At 42.6% G+C, this 15,216-nt stretch overlaps 1 protein-coding gene across 4 annotated transcripts in view; it reads left to right on the top strand.

The window, feature by feature from the left end:
• The window catches only part of tdrd12 (tudor domain containing 12), a 29,150-nt gene extending 19,569 nt beyond the window's left edge, over positions 1-9,581 (top strand). For 2 of the 4 annotated variants that reach the window (XM_031279814.2, XM_031279818.2), the window contains 5 exons: positions 867-948; positions 1,609-1,722; positions 7,493-7,646; positions 7,875-7,935; positions 8,912-9,581. In XM_031279814.2, coding sequence (XP_031135674.1) covers positions 867-948; positions 1,609-1,722; positions 7,493-7,646; positions 7,875-7,935; positions 8,912-8,985 — 485 coding nt within the window. In that variant the 3' untranslated portion in view covers positions 8,986-9,581. The remainder of the gene's footprint in view (positions 1-866; positions 949-1,608; positions 1,723-7,492; positions 7,647-7,874; positions 7,936-8,911) is intronic. The other 2 variants (XM_031279820.2, XM_031279819.2) reach the window with 1 other exon arrangement.
• Positions 9,582-15,216: the final 5,635 nt, after the last annotated feature.

The raw sequence follows: 15,216 nt of genomic DNA, 5'->3' as shown, positions 1-15,216 counted from the left end.
TCTCTTTTATATAGACCTTAGTGGTCCCCTAATACTGTATCTGAAGTCTCTTTTATATAGGCCTTAGTGGTCCCCTAATACTGTATCTGAAGTCTCTTTTATATAGACCTTAGTGGTCCCCTAATACTGTATCTGAAGTCTCTTTCCTGAAATTCAGCCTTGGTCCAGAATTACAGCCACTAGAGCCAGTCCCACAATGAGCTTTCCTTAGGATGTATCATTTCTGTGTCTGTAGCTTTTTAGCGTTGACCAACTGCCATGCTTTGCTTGTTTGCAAGCCATGATGTCTCTCTCTTTCATGGGTGGGCCAAATTCTCTGGGCGGGCCCCAGAGAAAGGGGAGGTAACCTTTCCCCTTATGACCTCATAAGGGGAAGATTCCAGATCGGCCCATCTGAGCTTTCATTTTCTCAAAGGCAGAGCAGGATACCCAGGGCTCGGTTTACACCTATCACCATTTCTAGCCACTGGGGGACCATAGGCAGGCTGGGGGAACTCACATTAATGTTAAAAAAAAAACCTCATAAAGTGACATTTTCATGCCATGGGACCTTTAAATATAAATAGCTGCATAAGTACTCATACATCACCCATATTTTATTATGACACTGTCAGGGGACTTTAAACTGTAAAACCTTTTTAATATTCATTTCTAAAACTGCTTCAAACTCTTCTTAATACACACTAAAAACAGATAACTCCAGATGCTGATAACATAGTATTTGTTAAAAAACACCCATTGAAAGAGGAAGACAAGATTTATGCAGCTGCCTCCACATTTAGAAAAATTAAATGTGAAAACAGAATTTAGTTTCCTGAACGTGAGACAAACATTGTGGTTCATAATTGTGATCCGTGTCTGTTCAGGTGTTAACGGAGGTGACCATGAAAGCAACATTCAGCAGGTCATCGGCACTAAAGAGAGAGACTGTGATGACTCCACAAAAAGGTACAAGATGGCCTCTATGGATATTAAAAGAAAACTCCTTCCTACTACAACTTCCACTACTGTACATCATATCTGTTTCCTTCTTTACAAATTAATTAAATGTCAGACTGACTGACTGACATGTGCATTATTCTTAGTTTGTAGAAATGTCTCGTGATATATTGGCCCTAGAAGTGTATTATTCAACTTGTTTTTGTTAAAGAAGGAAAATAAACTCACAATACTCAATACTATCGAATCGCAACACTTCTAGTATCGCAATAAATGAAAATCGCAATACAAATCCAATCGGCACCCATGTATCGTGTAAGAATCGAATCGGGACAAAAACATATCGTCTCAGTCCTAGTATCTATAAATAGTTAATTCCACAGAAGTGGAAGTTCATCTCATCTTTGAAAATCAGCAGTAGATGATCCAGACTATATAAATGGAACTACAGTTTTTTATTGTCTCCTTTCAAATCAATCAATTTCATTCGTCACGAGTCGCACAACATACAATTACAGTTAAACATTATTCCATCAGCTCCTTTCGACTTGTGCCTGATTCATCATAAAGCAGCATGTGGCTGGTTGAATGGCACCGGCAAATGGAGCTGGAGATTGATTTAAAAACAAGACTGTAAATGTATTTCTTTCTCCTCTGATTGTGTTTTAGTTTCCACCCTCAGGCCCGTTGGTACCAGACGTCCGACTCTGCGATTGTGACGGTGAAGCTGATAAACCCCGAGAGCCAGCGCTGTGATTTCTACCCCGACAGAGTCGTTTACAGGTCTGTCAGGAACAGGCCACCAATGATTGCTCACCTACTTCACAGCACATTCAACATTCAGTGGAGATTTTTATCCAGAGCACTCTACACCGGTGGGAGTGGCTACATGTTTAGCATGGCCAGCGTTTGTGTGAATTAAACACATAGTTTAGAGTTTTTTATGGAGTTTTAAACCATAGAGACAGAGCGCATTGAGTCATACTCTGAAAGCCACGCCCACCGGAGGGGAAAACAATCAACGCCACAATATGCAACTAAGGGCTGAAATGCTAACAAAGTGCCTGTAGCTAGCTAAAAACATCAGATTCTAGCACGTCAAAGGATTAGTTTAGCGCCCCTTGTCTACCAGAGAGGACAAGTTAGATGTTAGTAAGCTAATGTTAGCTATGTGTTAGCAAGCTAAGACACAAATAATACTATAGCTTTCTTATTTTTCCACATTCCACTAAATTGCATTATTTTTCAGCATCATATTTGTACTCTTGGGGTCTACTAGAATAGGTTTAAAGTTGCTCTAAGCGATGCTGGGTGATGTCACTTCTTGTTGACGTTCGAAGTATTTTCAAACAAAACGGGCTAGCTCGCCCCTCCCTCCTCCTCATCCCGTCCCCTCCCCCTCCCGTCCGCACACTAACCCCCCCACCCCCAAATCCTTCTTGTCGGTTATTGGCCGAAACATTGTTTATATTTCGTGGTGCAGGTTGGCATAGTTTGTTTTTGTTGGCGTTTGTGGAGCCTGGGCTGTCTACAGAGACCACGTTTTTTTTACAGTGTGTTCAGGGGACAGGCAGCTAGCAGATAGTGAGGAGATGTTTTTTACAGTGTGTTCAGGGGACAGGCAGCTAGCAGATAGTGAGGAGATGTTTGCTGTATGTGACAAAAAAATGTTGTAGCCTAAAAAACACATGACATCGCTTAGAGCACCTTTAAATGCTTTGATGTTCAAAAAACAAATTGTTTCTCAACTGCCCATTAAAAAACTGGGTATCCTAAATCCTAAATAAAGTATATATAATCACTAATTAAGATATTTCAAACAGGAATGTGGGTGAGGCATTTTTAGGCAGTTGAGAAAAAGTGCCGTCTGTGGGAGAGAAAGCTCTATTTGGAGTGAAATGTGTTTTTTTGTACTTACATACATACTATACATCTATTACACAAACAACTTTATAACACACTAAAAAATGGGGGGGGAGTGTAATAGGGGCTCTTTAACTTACAGAAATAAAGTTAGTCTATAACTAACATTTTGATATTTGACTTGGTAACAAAATGCTTGCTGCACACGTAACGTTGAACATAACGTTAGCTTGGTGTCCTCTCATTCTCCCTGCTGATTCCTCACGTCTGTTTCCACTTTTGTCTTCCTAAAAGTTTTCCGATTCGGCAGCTTATACAAACTTAAGTTCTGGGTTCTTTACCGTGTTGTTAGTGCATATCGCCACACAGCAGCTTTTAGGCATTTTTCCGTTTCAATTGACGAGGAGGAAACCTTCACGCAATACAAGTCAATGGAGAATTGTTCTTCCCTCTGGTGGGGGCGGGACTTAAATGCGTTTTGTCTCTATGTCCAATGAAAATACTTGTTTCTGACTGGCTGGTAACACGTCAAACATGGTTCAGGTTTACAGTTTATTAATTAGGTATGAATGTTTGTAGGAAACCTCATCCTCAAAGTCCGTTACTTTTCTTTGCTGGGACATTGGCCCCTGAAGTTATTCTGTAATCTGTTTTTTTCTGAATAATCGAGCTATTCATCAGCTAATCAAATTAAAGTGACATCATGTGGCACGAAATGTAACATATGAAGTTAGAGGTTACTTTAAACTGCTGGCGTTCTGCCGCAGTGACTTCGCAGAATCTAACAGCAAATACAGACCTTTCTATGATTAGTTTTGCACTGGTTTTTTTTTGTTTTTTTTGGCCTAAGCTTCTCAATGACTTTAGTCTGTAATAAAGTGTTTTAAAATCAATATTTAGTCTCACATGATTATTATACAACAGTTGGTTGTCATCATGCCATGTCGGTCAAGAGACACCTTACCTGCTTTACTCTTTTTTTACAATACGGGCGATAATTTAATATGACAATTTGGTCATTCGTTTTTTAATGGAATCAAAGAGATTTTGTGATACACAATTGCGTTTAAAAATTGACAATAACGTGGCGCCTGGGTAGCTCACCTGGTAGAGCATGCGCCCCATGTACAGAGGCTCAGTCCTAGCTGCAGCGGCCGCGGACTCGGTTCCAACCTGCGGCCCTTTGCTGAATGTCATTCCCCCCTCTCTCTCCCCTTTCATGTCTAAGCTGTCCTATCAAATAAAGGCCTAAAATGCCCCCAAAAACAATCATTTAAAAAAAAATGAACTCAAACTTCTCAGAAAATGTTATCTGAAATACCTGAGGGAATATCATTTGAAAATTGCAGTTTGGTGTTCATAATTAAACTTTACATAACCGCACAGTTCAATGTGATTAACATTAACTGGATTACATAACCCATCATTTCACATACGTGAACCGATATCGTGATATATTGAGAGAAAGTTCTACGCCCCAGTAGCACTGGAAGAAGGCGAGAGAATTAAGATGTATATCGTCAAAACGATATAAAAATGTGTCTTGTATATATTTTTTATATTTCGTTTATATCACGATGTGCATTAGGGAAATATTAATGTCATTTGGACAGCGCTTTACGTTGTGATTCTTGCACGTTACGTTCATTTTGCGCAAACGTTCTTAATCAAAAGAGGAAATACTATAGGACGTTTTAATTGTCAAGTATTTAATTCACACAGGACAGGGCTCTAGAGTGCGACCAAAATTTGTAAGGGTGCGACTAAGATTTTTCCTAGGTTGCACCGGTGCACCTAACGTCCTCGCATCCGCTGCCTCTCCTCTAACGAAGCGATGTTGTTTATATCGATATGGTTTAATGTTGCGTTACGTGACCCATTCCTTCTGTAAAGCCGTGCCTGTGTTTGGATCTCTCCTCCGCGCAGCCCCGCCCCCATTCACTCACACACGGCACCCCTGCGACATGCAGACAGACACAGCGCCGCCGGTCCACACTGCTGACATTTGTCTACAGTTGTAATTGTTATTAACACAGATATATTGTTAAGTATGAGAGGGAAACCTGTATTGGTACCAGTGTTTCCGCTGGTAACTCTCTGTTATTGCGGCTGCCACGGCGAAAAACGCAGAAGAAGTTATTGAATGGAACTAACTTCAGTTTGTTGAGTAATAGCGTGTGAGACGGAGCCTGCTGGACCTGGGCGAGAGATGTGACCCATGGCCACATTATCATAGTTCATAAAAATGGAGCGCAGCCAGGGACGATACAGACATTTCATACACAAGACGTATGTAACGCCGCTGACCCGCCAAAGCGCATTCGACCCGTGCTGGACCGTACTCTGTGAGTAGCATACCTCAGTCCATCGTACTCCCCCTCTCTCCTTATATGAGCTACTGGGTTATCTGGGTCTGTTATTGTTGTTGAAAACAAGTGAAGGAGCTTTCTCAGAGATATATTTTTTTTAAATATATCCCAGGCTATTTATTCCAGATAATTTACATGTGTTGCAGCTGTATATTTTCAAATTGGGCAGGAAACCCTGTCTTTGCATTTTATTTTAATCACATCTGTTTTAATAAAAGAGCTTGTGAAAAGTGGCTTTGACTTAAAACTGAACATTTAGCTCACTTTGTAAAAATATATATATATTAGAGATAAAAAAAATAAAAAAAATACAGAGATATGATTTTTAGTCCTGGACTAGTGGAAGATTTGATAAGAATCAGTGTGGAGGGGCCCAGTTTGGAGAATTTTGATGCTAGAGAGTGTGGCAAGCTGGTTTAGCCAAGGCCAAAGGGGAAGAAGGCCAAATTACAGGTGTTGGCCATCTGAGGGGCATTTGACAGCAAGGGGGGACCCGCTATAAGACTTTGAGTACAGTAGAATTGTGCTTCAAATTAAAAAAAAAAAAAAGTACCAACTACTTATTCTTGTTTAAAATAATTGACATAATATATATATGAATGTATATGGAGCGTGATAAAAAGGTGACGTTGAAATTGTGGTGTTAATGGTGACGCAAGGAAAAATTTGGGTGCACCTAAATAAAAAAAGTTAGGCGCACCAGTGCGACCAAGGCAAAAACTTAGTCTGGAGCCCTGCAGGAGTTTACAAAAATAGGCTTTACCTTGTGGTTATTTTATATAGACCATTTATTGAATTACCAGGAAACATGCTATATTGTGATATACTGTATACCGAAATATGGAATTACCTATATTAGAATGGAAGATTTTGGGTGTATTGCCCAGCCCTAGCTTACAAGCGAAACAGATTGGTGTTATTTAATTCTTGACTCCATAGGGAACAGCGCCCTTCTGTTAGCTGTTAGCTAACACTTTGATTGTCCTTTTGTCTCAATTCAGCAATGTTTGCACAAACGCACATTTAAAGTACCGTATTTTTCGGTAGGAGGAGGAGTATAAGTCGCATCAGTCAAAAAATGCGTCATGAAGAGGAAAAAAACATATATAAGTCGCATTTATTTAGAAATTGATTTCACAAAATCCAAGATCAAGAACAGACATTTAATCTGGAAAGGCAAGTTATTCAACTACACAGTAGCACACAGAACAAGGGGCTGAATACGGTAGGTGTCCGGTATGTTAACGTACCACATTAACAGTTATTCAACTATACAACAGAATACAGAACAACTACCAGGGCGTGGAGACGTAACTGCACCGTTGACGTGCATCTACATCTGTGGACTCGTTCCTCCAGCTCTGGCCATCTTGCTTTCAGCGAGCGACTAGCTTTCTTTGTTTCCTTCATTGCAGTAAGAGTCACCTTTTCGCCAGTCCCTCACAAGTTTCTCTCTCACTCCAAACTTTCTTTCTGCTGCTCGATTACCGTTTTCGGCTGCATATTTTACTACCTGCAGTCACCTGCAGTTTCTTTTCTTTCTCAGTTGTCTTTAGGAGCAGCATATAGTTGTCAGAAGCTTAGAGCGCCCTCTGGCGGCTTTAGACGGTAATGTTTTCAGCATGAAATAACATTTAAAAACGTGAAATTATAAATATTTTGATATATAAGTCGCACCTGACTATAAGTCGCGGGACCAGCCAAAGTATGAAAAAAAGTGCGACTTATAGTCCGGAAAATTCGGTAGTATATTTAGTAGTATATATTTTTTCCTGTAAACAATATACAGACGTAAAAAGGAAATCTCACCTACCCCCAAACCAGAGGCACTTTTATATCATCATCAGCTATCTCTGGAGTTCGTTGATTGGACAAAATAAAATATTTGAAGACATCACCTCGGGTCCTGGGAAGCACTGATCGGCATTTTTCACGGTTTTCTGAGATAAGTGAAATAAGTTAGTTGTAGTCTGACTTTATTAACCTAAGTGCACCCACCCTGAAGTGGAGGTTTGGACGACGGACTCGGCTTCCTGACTGACTGAGGACTTGAGGGAGGTCATGCTGAGAAGAGGCGAGGACAGACTGAAGTGTGCCTGAGGGTACGGTGCAGGCCAAGTGTCGAACTTTCAGCCTCCTGTGTTTTTGAAGGAAACGGATGTTTCTGACTGTAAATTAGATACCTGTGTGCAGCATAGAAAAGAATCAAAACAGTGGTGTTTGGTCATTGTGTGATCAGGTTGACGCTCTCTCTCTCGCTCTCTCTCGCTCTCTCTCTCTCTCTCTCTCTCTCTCTCTCTCTCTCGCTCGAATGTGTTCAGTGGCAGAGCGAACGGTCGGACCTACAGAGCCGACCTGCAGCTTCACGGCAACATCGCTGCGGACCGCTGCAGCTGGGAAATGAAGTCCAATGAGCCCGTTCTCAAACTGGTTAAACAACAGCCGGGAAACTGGGAAAGGCTTCTCAGGAGCAAGGTACTGGAGTCCACAGCAGAAATTAATTTTAATCCTCAGGTAGCCTGTTTGAAAAATAAAGTATTTTAAGTAGTAAGTGATAATTTAATAAATAGCCTTTTTGGCTGTTGTTGCTGTACATGTTGGATGCCTTTCAGAATTTACAGAATTGATTTTGAGCTGCACCAAGTTGTAACAAAAAAAGAAAAATGTAACGATAAACTTAACAAGTTAGTTTTATTTCCACAGAATATTTTTGTGAGTTACGACATGGATCACTTTGTAGAGGATGAAGACAAAACCCCAAATGGTAAGAACTGCACTGAAAACATGACTAAGCCTATTGTGGATATTGTAAAATAAAGTGTACTCTTTGATTAGCCTGGCTCCGCCCTCCTACGTACTTCCGCTCAGTTTTCATTAGGGATGTCCCGATCAGGTTTTTTTGCACTTGAGTCCGAGTCATTTGATTTTGAGTATCTACCGATACCGAGTCCCGATCCGATACTTTTATATATATACATATATATATCCGAGTCTTGATCGGGAGGTAACGTCTGATTCCGATCGAGTCTGAAATCACGTGATCGGGCCCGATTTCCGATCACGTGATCGGATCTGGACATCCCTAGTTTTCATTTCCCTTCAGTACTCCGTCTGGGTTTGCAGTATATTCGCGGGTTTTCTCCGGCCAAATCTTTACCGGTCCAATCAGCGAACAGAGGGAGTGATGCTGAGGTTGTGCGCTTGTTTGAGTTGTAGTTCCGTAATGGCGGCGGAGAAAGATGCGAGCGAAGCCATTCGGTCCGTTGTGGCAACGCTGCCGAATATCCAGAAGTTAAAGCCTGAGCAAGAACAATCTTTGCTGAGTTGTGTTGGTGGCCATGATGTTGTGGCCCTCCTCCCCACGGGGTTCGGGAACAGTTTGATTTTCCAGCTTGCTCCGTTAGTGGTGAAGGAGTTGGCTAAGGCTAATGCTAGCGATGCTAATGCTAAATATAACCCGATAGTTGTTGTCGGTCTCCCCTCTTGTTGCACATGTGCATGACATACGTCACGACCAAACGTTAGCGATTGGTTACGGCAGATCCAGAGTGGCTCTGGGAAGATCCAATAGTTTTAAACTTCAACAGAGTACCCGCCTTCAAGGAAGTTAACACGTGTCAATGGAGAGAGGCCAGACTCTCTGTACAAATGAAATGTACCAGAGTCTGGTAGGACCAGGCTAGTCTTTGATACCTGCTGTCTTAAACTGATGTCTGTTCTTTTCATGGTTTGGTCCTCAGGTCTGTGTTTTGTAGAGAACACGGGAAACGACAACTGGTATGTGAACTCTGAGACCGACAGTGACAGCGACTGAAACGCAAGAAACAAAAAACGATCTTTCCCTCGTGTCATCTAATATATATATATATATATATATATATATATATATATTCTGTTTTGGGGCTGTGAACTTTGACCTCCTTAACGTTTAAAGGGGTCATAGGATAGAAACTTCTGCAGTGAATTTAAAAGTTTTTGAAATACTCAGGACCATGAGATTTAATCTTTTTATTTTTGTATTGATCCTCTTATTGGGAATACAAAAGAGAACATGAAGTACAAAAAAACCCAAGTTTTTGGTTTGAAATGAATATCCCCAGGGGCCTCATAGATGGACCCCACCCACCTGATAAGATTTAAACTTTAAGATTGAAAGAGTCTGATTCCAACACGTTTGATTTACAGGGTTGTGTGTTGCGGAAAGCGAGATGCAATATGACTATCACAGTTTCACGTTATAGAAAAGTTTAGCCCAAACTTTAGTCCGGCAAAAGAATAAAGAGTCAACTTTTCTTCCTGGCTTCTCAAACCTGATTTGTTATTTTAATATACTCACCAGATTTCACAAAACCAAGTTAAGGGATTAAGCTGGGATTTCCCAATTATCCTGGCTCAATTTAGCCTTGACTCGGTTTCACAATAGCAGAAGCACTTAAGTTACAATGGAGATTTATTCTGTACAGTTAGCTAATTTAGTATTTTCAGCCGTAGTAAAGTTGGTTGCAAAAATATTCACCCTTTTGGAATTAATTCTTAAAGAGTTGTGCCCAGTTATATGACCGAGTATTAGGGAAATAATTGAAAGCTTCTGTAAACGGTGCAGTGTTATCGGAGTCATTGGAGTATCTTGTGTGTTGTATTTCAACCCCAAATTAAACTTCTGTGTGATCCAGGGACCCAAGCTCATGACGGCATAATTTAACCACAATAATATCTACATGCAGCTAGAGATGTTCCGATACCAGTATTGCTATTGCCTCCGATACTGCCTAAAACGCTGGTATCGGTATCAGGAAGTACTGGAGTTTATGCACCAATCCGATACCACGTAATGAAGCCCTAAAGATTAGAGTTTAGATTCTCTGCCCGACCCGAGCCCGACCGGACCTCGGGTCGGGCTTGGGCCGTTATTTTCCGCCACATCCTCGGGCCGGACCCTTGATCAAGCAATTTTTTTATTTATTTTTTATCCATTACCTTATTATCCTATTTGGGTGGGGAGAAAGCTATGCCATAATCAGAAATATTATAAATATATATATATAGGCTATATAAAAGTAACAAATGTGTACAAAAGTTAGGCTGCAGTTACAAAATGCAGCACGTGTCATGCGCGGAGTCTCCTCCTCTCGCACGCATCACACCGGGAGCTTGAAGATGTAAAGAAAAAAAGAAAAACAGGAGAATTAACTTTGACTTTAAATCGGGCTCAGGCTCATAATTACAGTCAATGTGTCGGGCCGGGCCGGTCTCGGACGCAACATGCTCGGGCTCGGGTAGGGTCGGGCTTGAATTTTTTGGGCCGATCTAAGCTCTACTAAAGATCTACGTTAAAGTAGTTTATGTTCTTTTTCCGTTATAACTGACTGTCATACTGGATAAAAAAAAGAAAGTTCTGTGTTTGTTCATGTTTCACAAAGAGTTTAACCTAGGCCAGACCGACAACAAAGATAGAAATCATATCACATCCATACAGGGATAGTAGTATACAGTTGTTAAAACATAATAAAATATATGACACACTGGTATCGGATCAGTACTCGGTATCGGCCGATACGCAAGTTCAGGTATCGGAATCGGTATCGGTAAGCAAAAAATGGTATCGGACCATCTCTACATGCATCTGCTATTGATAAAAGACAAACAGTTAACGGACACTTCTGTATTTTTCAACCAGTATTTCTAAAAAGCCTACCGGCTGCAGCGCTCTTGCTAAATACTTTTTATGATAATTTTTTGGCTTTTATTTTAGGACAGATTAAGTCAGGAAAGTGGGGGAGAGGGGGGGGATCACATGCAGCAAAGGGCCGTGGGTTGAAACCGAACCCACGACCGCTGCAACAAGGACTGAGCCTCTGTACACGGGGCGCATGCTCAACCAGGAGGGCTAACCAGGCGCCCCCAATACTGGACCAATTTCAAAAATCATTCCTACTACACACTATTTTTTAAGTTTATTAAATTCAACATCTTTCCAAAAGTCAATAAGTAGTCATGTTTACCATAATTTTAATATTGACCAAAAATATGCTACGCTAACGGCACTTTACTGTACCGTCGGGAAACAGACCCAGGCACCCGAGTCAGAACAGCGGCCATTCGTAACGTTACACCTCCGTTAGCGTTACCGGTGTTCGTGCCGAAAATCTCCTCCCTGCTGAATTCCCCCCCCTTTCGCGTTTAGCCATCTTTACAGTTAGCTAAATTTACCTGACAAAAGGGGGATAATGACACCAGACCCTTCTCAGTTGTAACTGAGAGTGGGTCTGGGCAAGCTTCATTCACAGCCCATTTCCAAAGGGGCGTCACCAATGGACGCCGCTCAAATGCCTCTGGGCGCAATTGGATAGTCCTTCAACCAATCAGACCAACAATCCGGGTGATGTAGCAGCGACAGTGGCATCAACGGGTTGCTGCGCTTCAGTGGCCGTCATGTTGAATGTAAACAAGAAGCTGCTTGGTCGCAGCGCTATCGTCATCGTGTAAAGCCCGCCTCAACGGTTGGGATTGGTGCCTCGATTTGGAAAAATTGGAAATGGGCTCGAATGGGCTCTTGGCCAGACGGACTTGCAGAGCAAATCTCAGATTTGCTGGAAGTTCGTCAGGGTTTTTCCAGGCTAGAATAATGCACCAAAACGACTAACCGGCAATTTCCACTGGATGCGGAACGTCTCTGGAACGTCGACGGAGTCATTAGGTTTCCATTAAAGTCAATGTGTGTATTTCCACTGACTGCAGAACGTCTGCGTCCCGACTCCGTCCCAGCTCCGGCGGTCCCAGCCCTCCGGAGTAGATACGCAGAGCTTCTAATTTTGGCGGACGCCGGAGAGCTCCGCAGCAATTCAGCACACGGCAGATAGTGCGGGACAGGGGGTCGAGCACAGAAACAAAATAAAAATCCGGTTAATTTTCAAAGTAAAATCCACCGTGCTCACGGCGGATCATATTTCCCTGCACTACACCTTGAAAACACAGCTCAGAGTAGTTTCCCCTCTACTCCTCTGGATGGAAACAAACTGCTGTTGGTTTTGTGGTTCTATTCTACGTGAATTCGTGAGATCTCGGGGGTCCTCGTGACTACAGCTGTCAGTTATGGCCGCAGCCGTGCCGCAACAAATCCGGACCTATCCGGACGGCGGAGCACGCAGCCGTTCCGCAGCAGAGCCGGTCCGCAGACGTTCCGCATCCAGTGGAAATTGCCGGTAATAGTAATTTAAAGATGTGGTAGCATTGGATCTGGATGGGAAGGATATCTCTGGGAGTTGGAAGGGGGGTGTTCTGCCTTCTCACACCACGACACAGGTTCGTGAATCTGAATCTGAGTGTTGCGATTTCGCATATACGTTACAGCCCTAACGTCACTGCAACAGTCACTAAAAGGACCCCGACCTCGCGTTTTTCGGTACCCAGGTCACAGTCACCGTTTGTCAGCTACGGCTGCTGAACAGAAGCGGGGGAATAATTTTTTGCCAATTGCATGTTTCCATTATGAGGAAGTCAAACTTGCGGTTTCTGTCATACGTCCGTCACGGTGGTCGTAAACAGCCGTGGCCCGCTTGCCTGGTCCTCCGGTAACGTTAGCAGTTAGTGTGTGTTAGCTTTGCGGCGTTAGCACCAGTCGTGATCATTTCACCGGCTGTGTAATTTTTTTGTGAGTAACTAACTTGAGTACTCTGTATAATTTAATGTGAGCACATGAATGTTTAAATGACTGAAAATGCCCATCCCTACTACGTTAGCCGTGATATAGTATATATCCTTGACGTTCCACTTCCGGGATTGCTCTGTTTCCGCCAGAACACTCATTGAGGCCGGATATCCGTCACCTTACGCTTTCTTTGTGTTGGCATTTTAAACTCCGGTGGATTTCTGAGGACTATGGTTAACTGCTCCTCAGATCTCTGCAGGGTAAATCCAGACAGCTAGCTAGACTATCTGTCCAATCTCAGTTTTCTGTTGCACGACTAAAACTACTTTTGAACGTACACCAATGTTCTACCAAAACAAGTTCTTTCCGAGGCTATTTTGCAGCGGCACCGCGGCTTTTCTCTGGTGCATAGCACCGCCGAAGTAGAGTTTGTTATGGTTTAAAGGAACACCCTGACTTATTGGGACTTTGTCTCATTCCCCGTGTCCCCCAGAGTTAGATAAGTCCACACATACCCTTCTCATCTCCGTGCGTGTTGTAACTCTGTCTGACGCCCCCACCGCTAGCCTAGCTTAGCACAGATCCTGGAGGTAACCGGCTCCATCTAGCCTACTGCTCCCAATAAGTGACAAAATAACGGCGACAGTTTCCTGTTTACATGTTGCTACTTGGGCGGAGTGATTTGCTTGCAGAACTCTCTGCTCCTCACCACGGGGTTTCTCAGGTGGAGCAGTAGTAGCCTTCTGTGGAGAATAGTTCCCAGTATGTATACGGTTAGAAGATGTCTCATGTAACCTTGTTATTTGTACACGCTGTGACTATACAAATCACAACATATAAATAGGAAAGTGTTGATGTTATTCTGTCACTGGCAAAGCAAGACTAGCCGTGATATAAATTAATGAAGCTCCTCTTGGGCTCTAAGCTGTCCTTATCTTTTAAATGCATCTCTAATATTTACTCGTATTTTACCACATCTGGTCATGCAACAAAGATACCAAGTTTTTTTAAGGTCAGGTAGAATGAATCTATCTCTGTTAATCCACTTTGTTTGGTTGCTGCTAACATCGCTGCAGCTCGTTGTTTTTGCGTTTCATGTTAGGCAACCCCGGTGTTAAAATGGGCAGTTAACAACACAGGCCAAAAAACAAACAGACAATCCGTCACGAAATGGAAATTATAAAGGAGAAAATACTGGCTTTAGCATTGTTGTCAGAAAGGATAGTATCTCGTGGCCGGTTGGCTCAGTTGGTGGAGCGGGCGCACGTGTGGAGGTTTATTCCTCGATGCAGAGGGTCCAGGGTTCGAATCCAACTTGTGGCGGTTTTCGTGCGTGTCTTCCCCCGTCTCTCTCCCCTTTCATGTCTGAGCTGTCCTATCATTAAAGGTGGAAATGCCCATAAACAATCTTTAAAAAAGAAAAAGAAAAGATAGTATCTTAATATCTGGTGACATATTGTGGTCATTTTTTTGATTATTATTCAGTGTTTCCTTAAGGATTTTTTGATACTGTGGTAGCAGAAATTTCAAAATCTGCAGAGTCGAACATAGGCGAAACACTGTTATTACATATTGGACCTTTAAATCGTCGTCATGGGTACGTACGTGGAGATACAGACCTGATGTGCATCTGCCAAAAAATCTAATTACACATCACGGTGACGCAGACCGTAACAACTGATTGGTGGGCTTGGTAGCGTTGCATTTCCCCCGACTCATTTCCTGGTTCTCATTCTCAAACAAATAAATAAAAAACATGAAAAGATTTACCACCGTGGTCAGAAATTAGACCTTTTGTTTCTCCCACTAGGGGTACGTTCCATAGCCCTTAAATTGCATCTCCGACTCCTCCACTTGCCTCCCTTCCTTGCGTCTTAGTCCCTCCCACCGAGGAGGCCCGGGAGAGACAAGTGTTTTAGAGAGATGAGATGTCCTTTCCTCTGAAGCGTCACATGAATTCGTCAACTGTTTGGGCAGAGTTAGCAACTCCTTCAGCTGCACGACTTCCTGGGAAGGCTGCTCTCGTGTATCCTCGGCTATAGCTCCTCGATGCTCGCTCCTCTCTCCTCCGGGGAAGAAATAAGAGCTTTGAGACGGCCTTCACCGAGGAGTAGGGTTGGGTGCCTTATTTCGGTGCCTGACTTTACACTACACTCAACAGCAGGTAACGTTAGCCTACCTTTAGCTAGCAGATGGATTAAACATGGTTAAAATGCTGACAGCTAACGTTAAACAGTGTAAAGTGGGACTGTCCTTCAACAGTCTGCTCTGCAGCGCAGCAGATGCCGACGTCGGAAAAACACAAACTGGTAACCTACAGCCTCGCGGTGCATTCAAAGTTATTGTAAAATACCCTTTTCCCATCTGGTGGTTGTTTTTGTCATTCAACAGCAATTT

This window comes from Sander lucioperca, chromosome 7 (assembly GCF_008315115.2).
Source record: "Sander lucioperca isolate FBNREF2018 chromosome 7, SLUC_FBN_1.2, whole genome shotgun sequence".
NCBI lineage: Eukaryota > Metazoa > Chordata > Actinopteri > Perciformes > Percidae > Sander > Sander lucioperca.
This window is presented reverse-complemented; position numbering and strand designations above follow the sequence as displayed.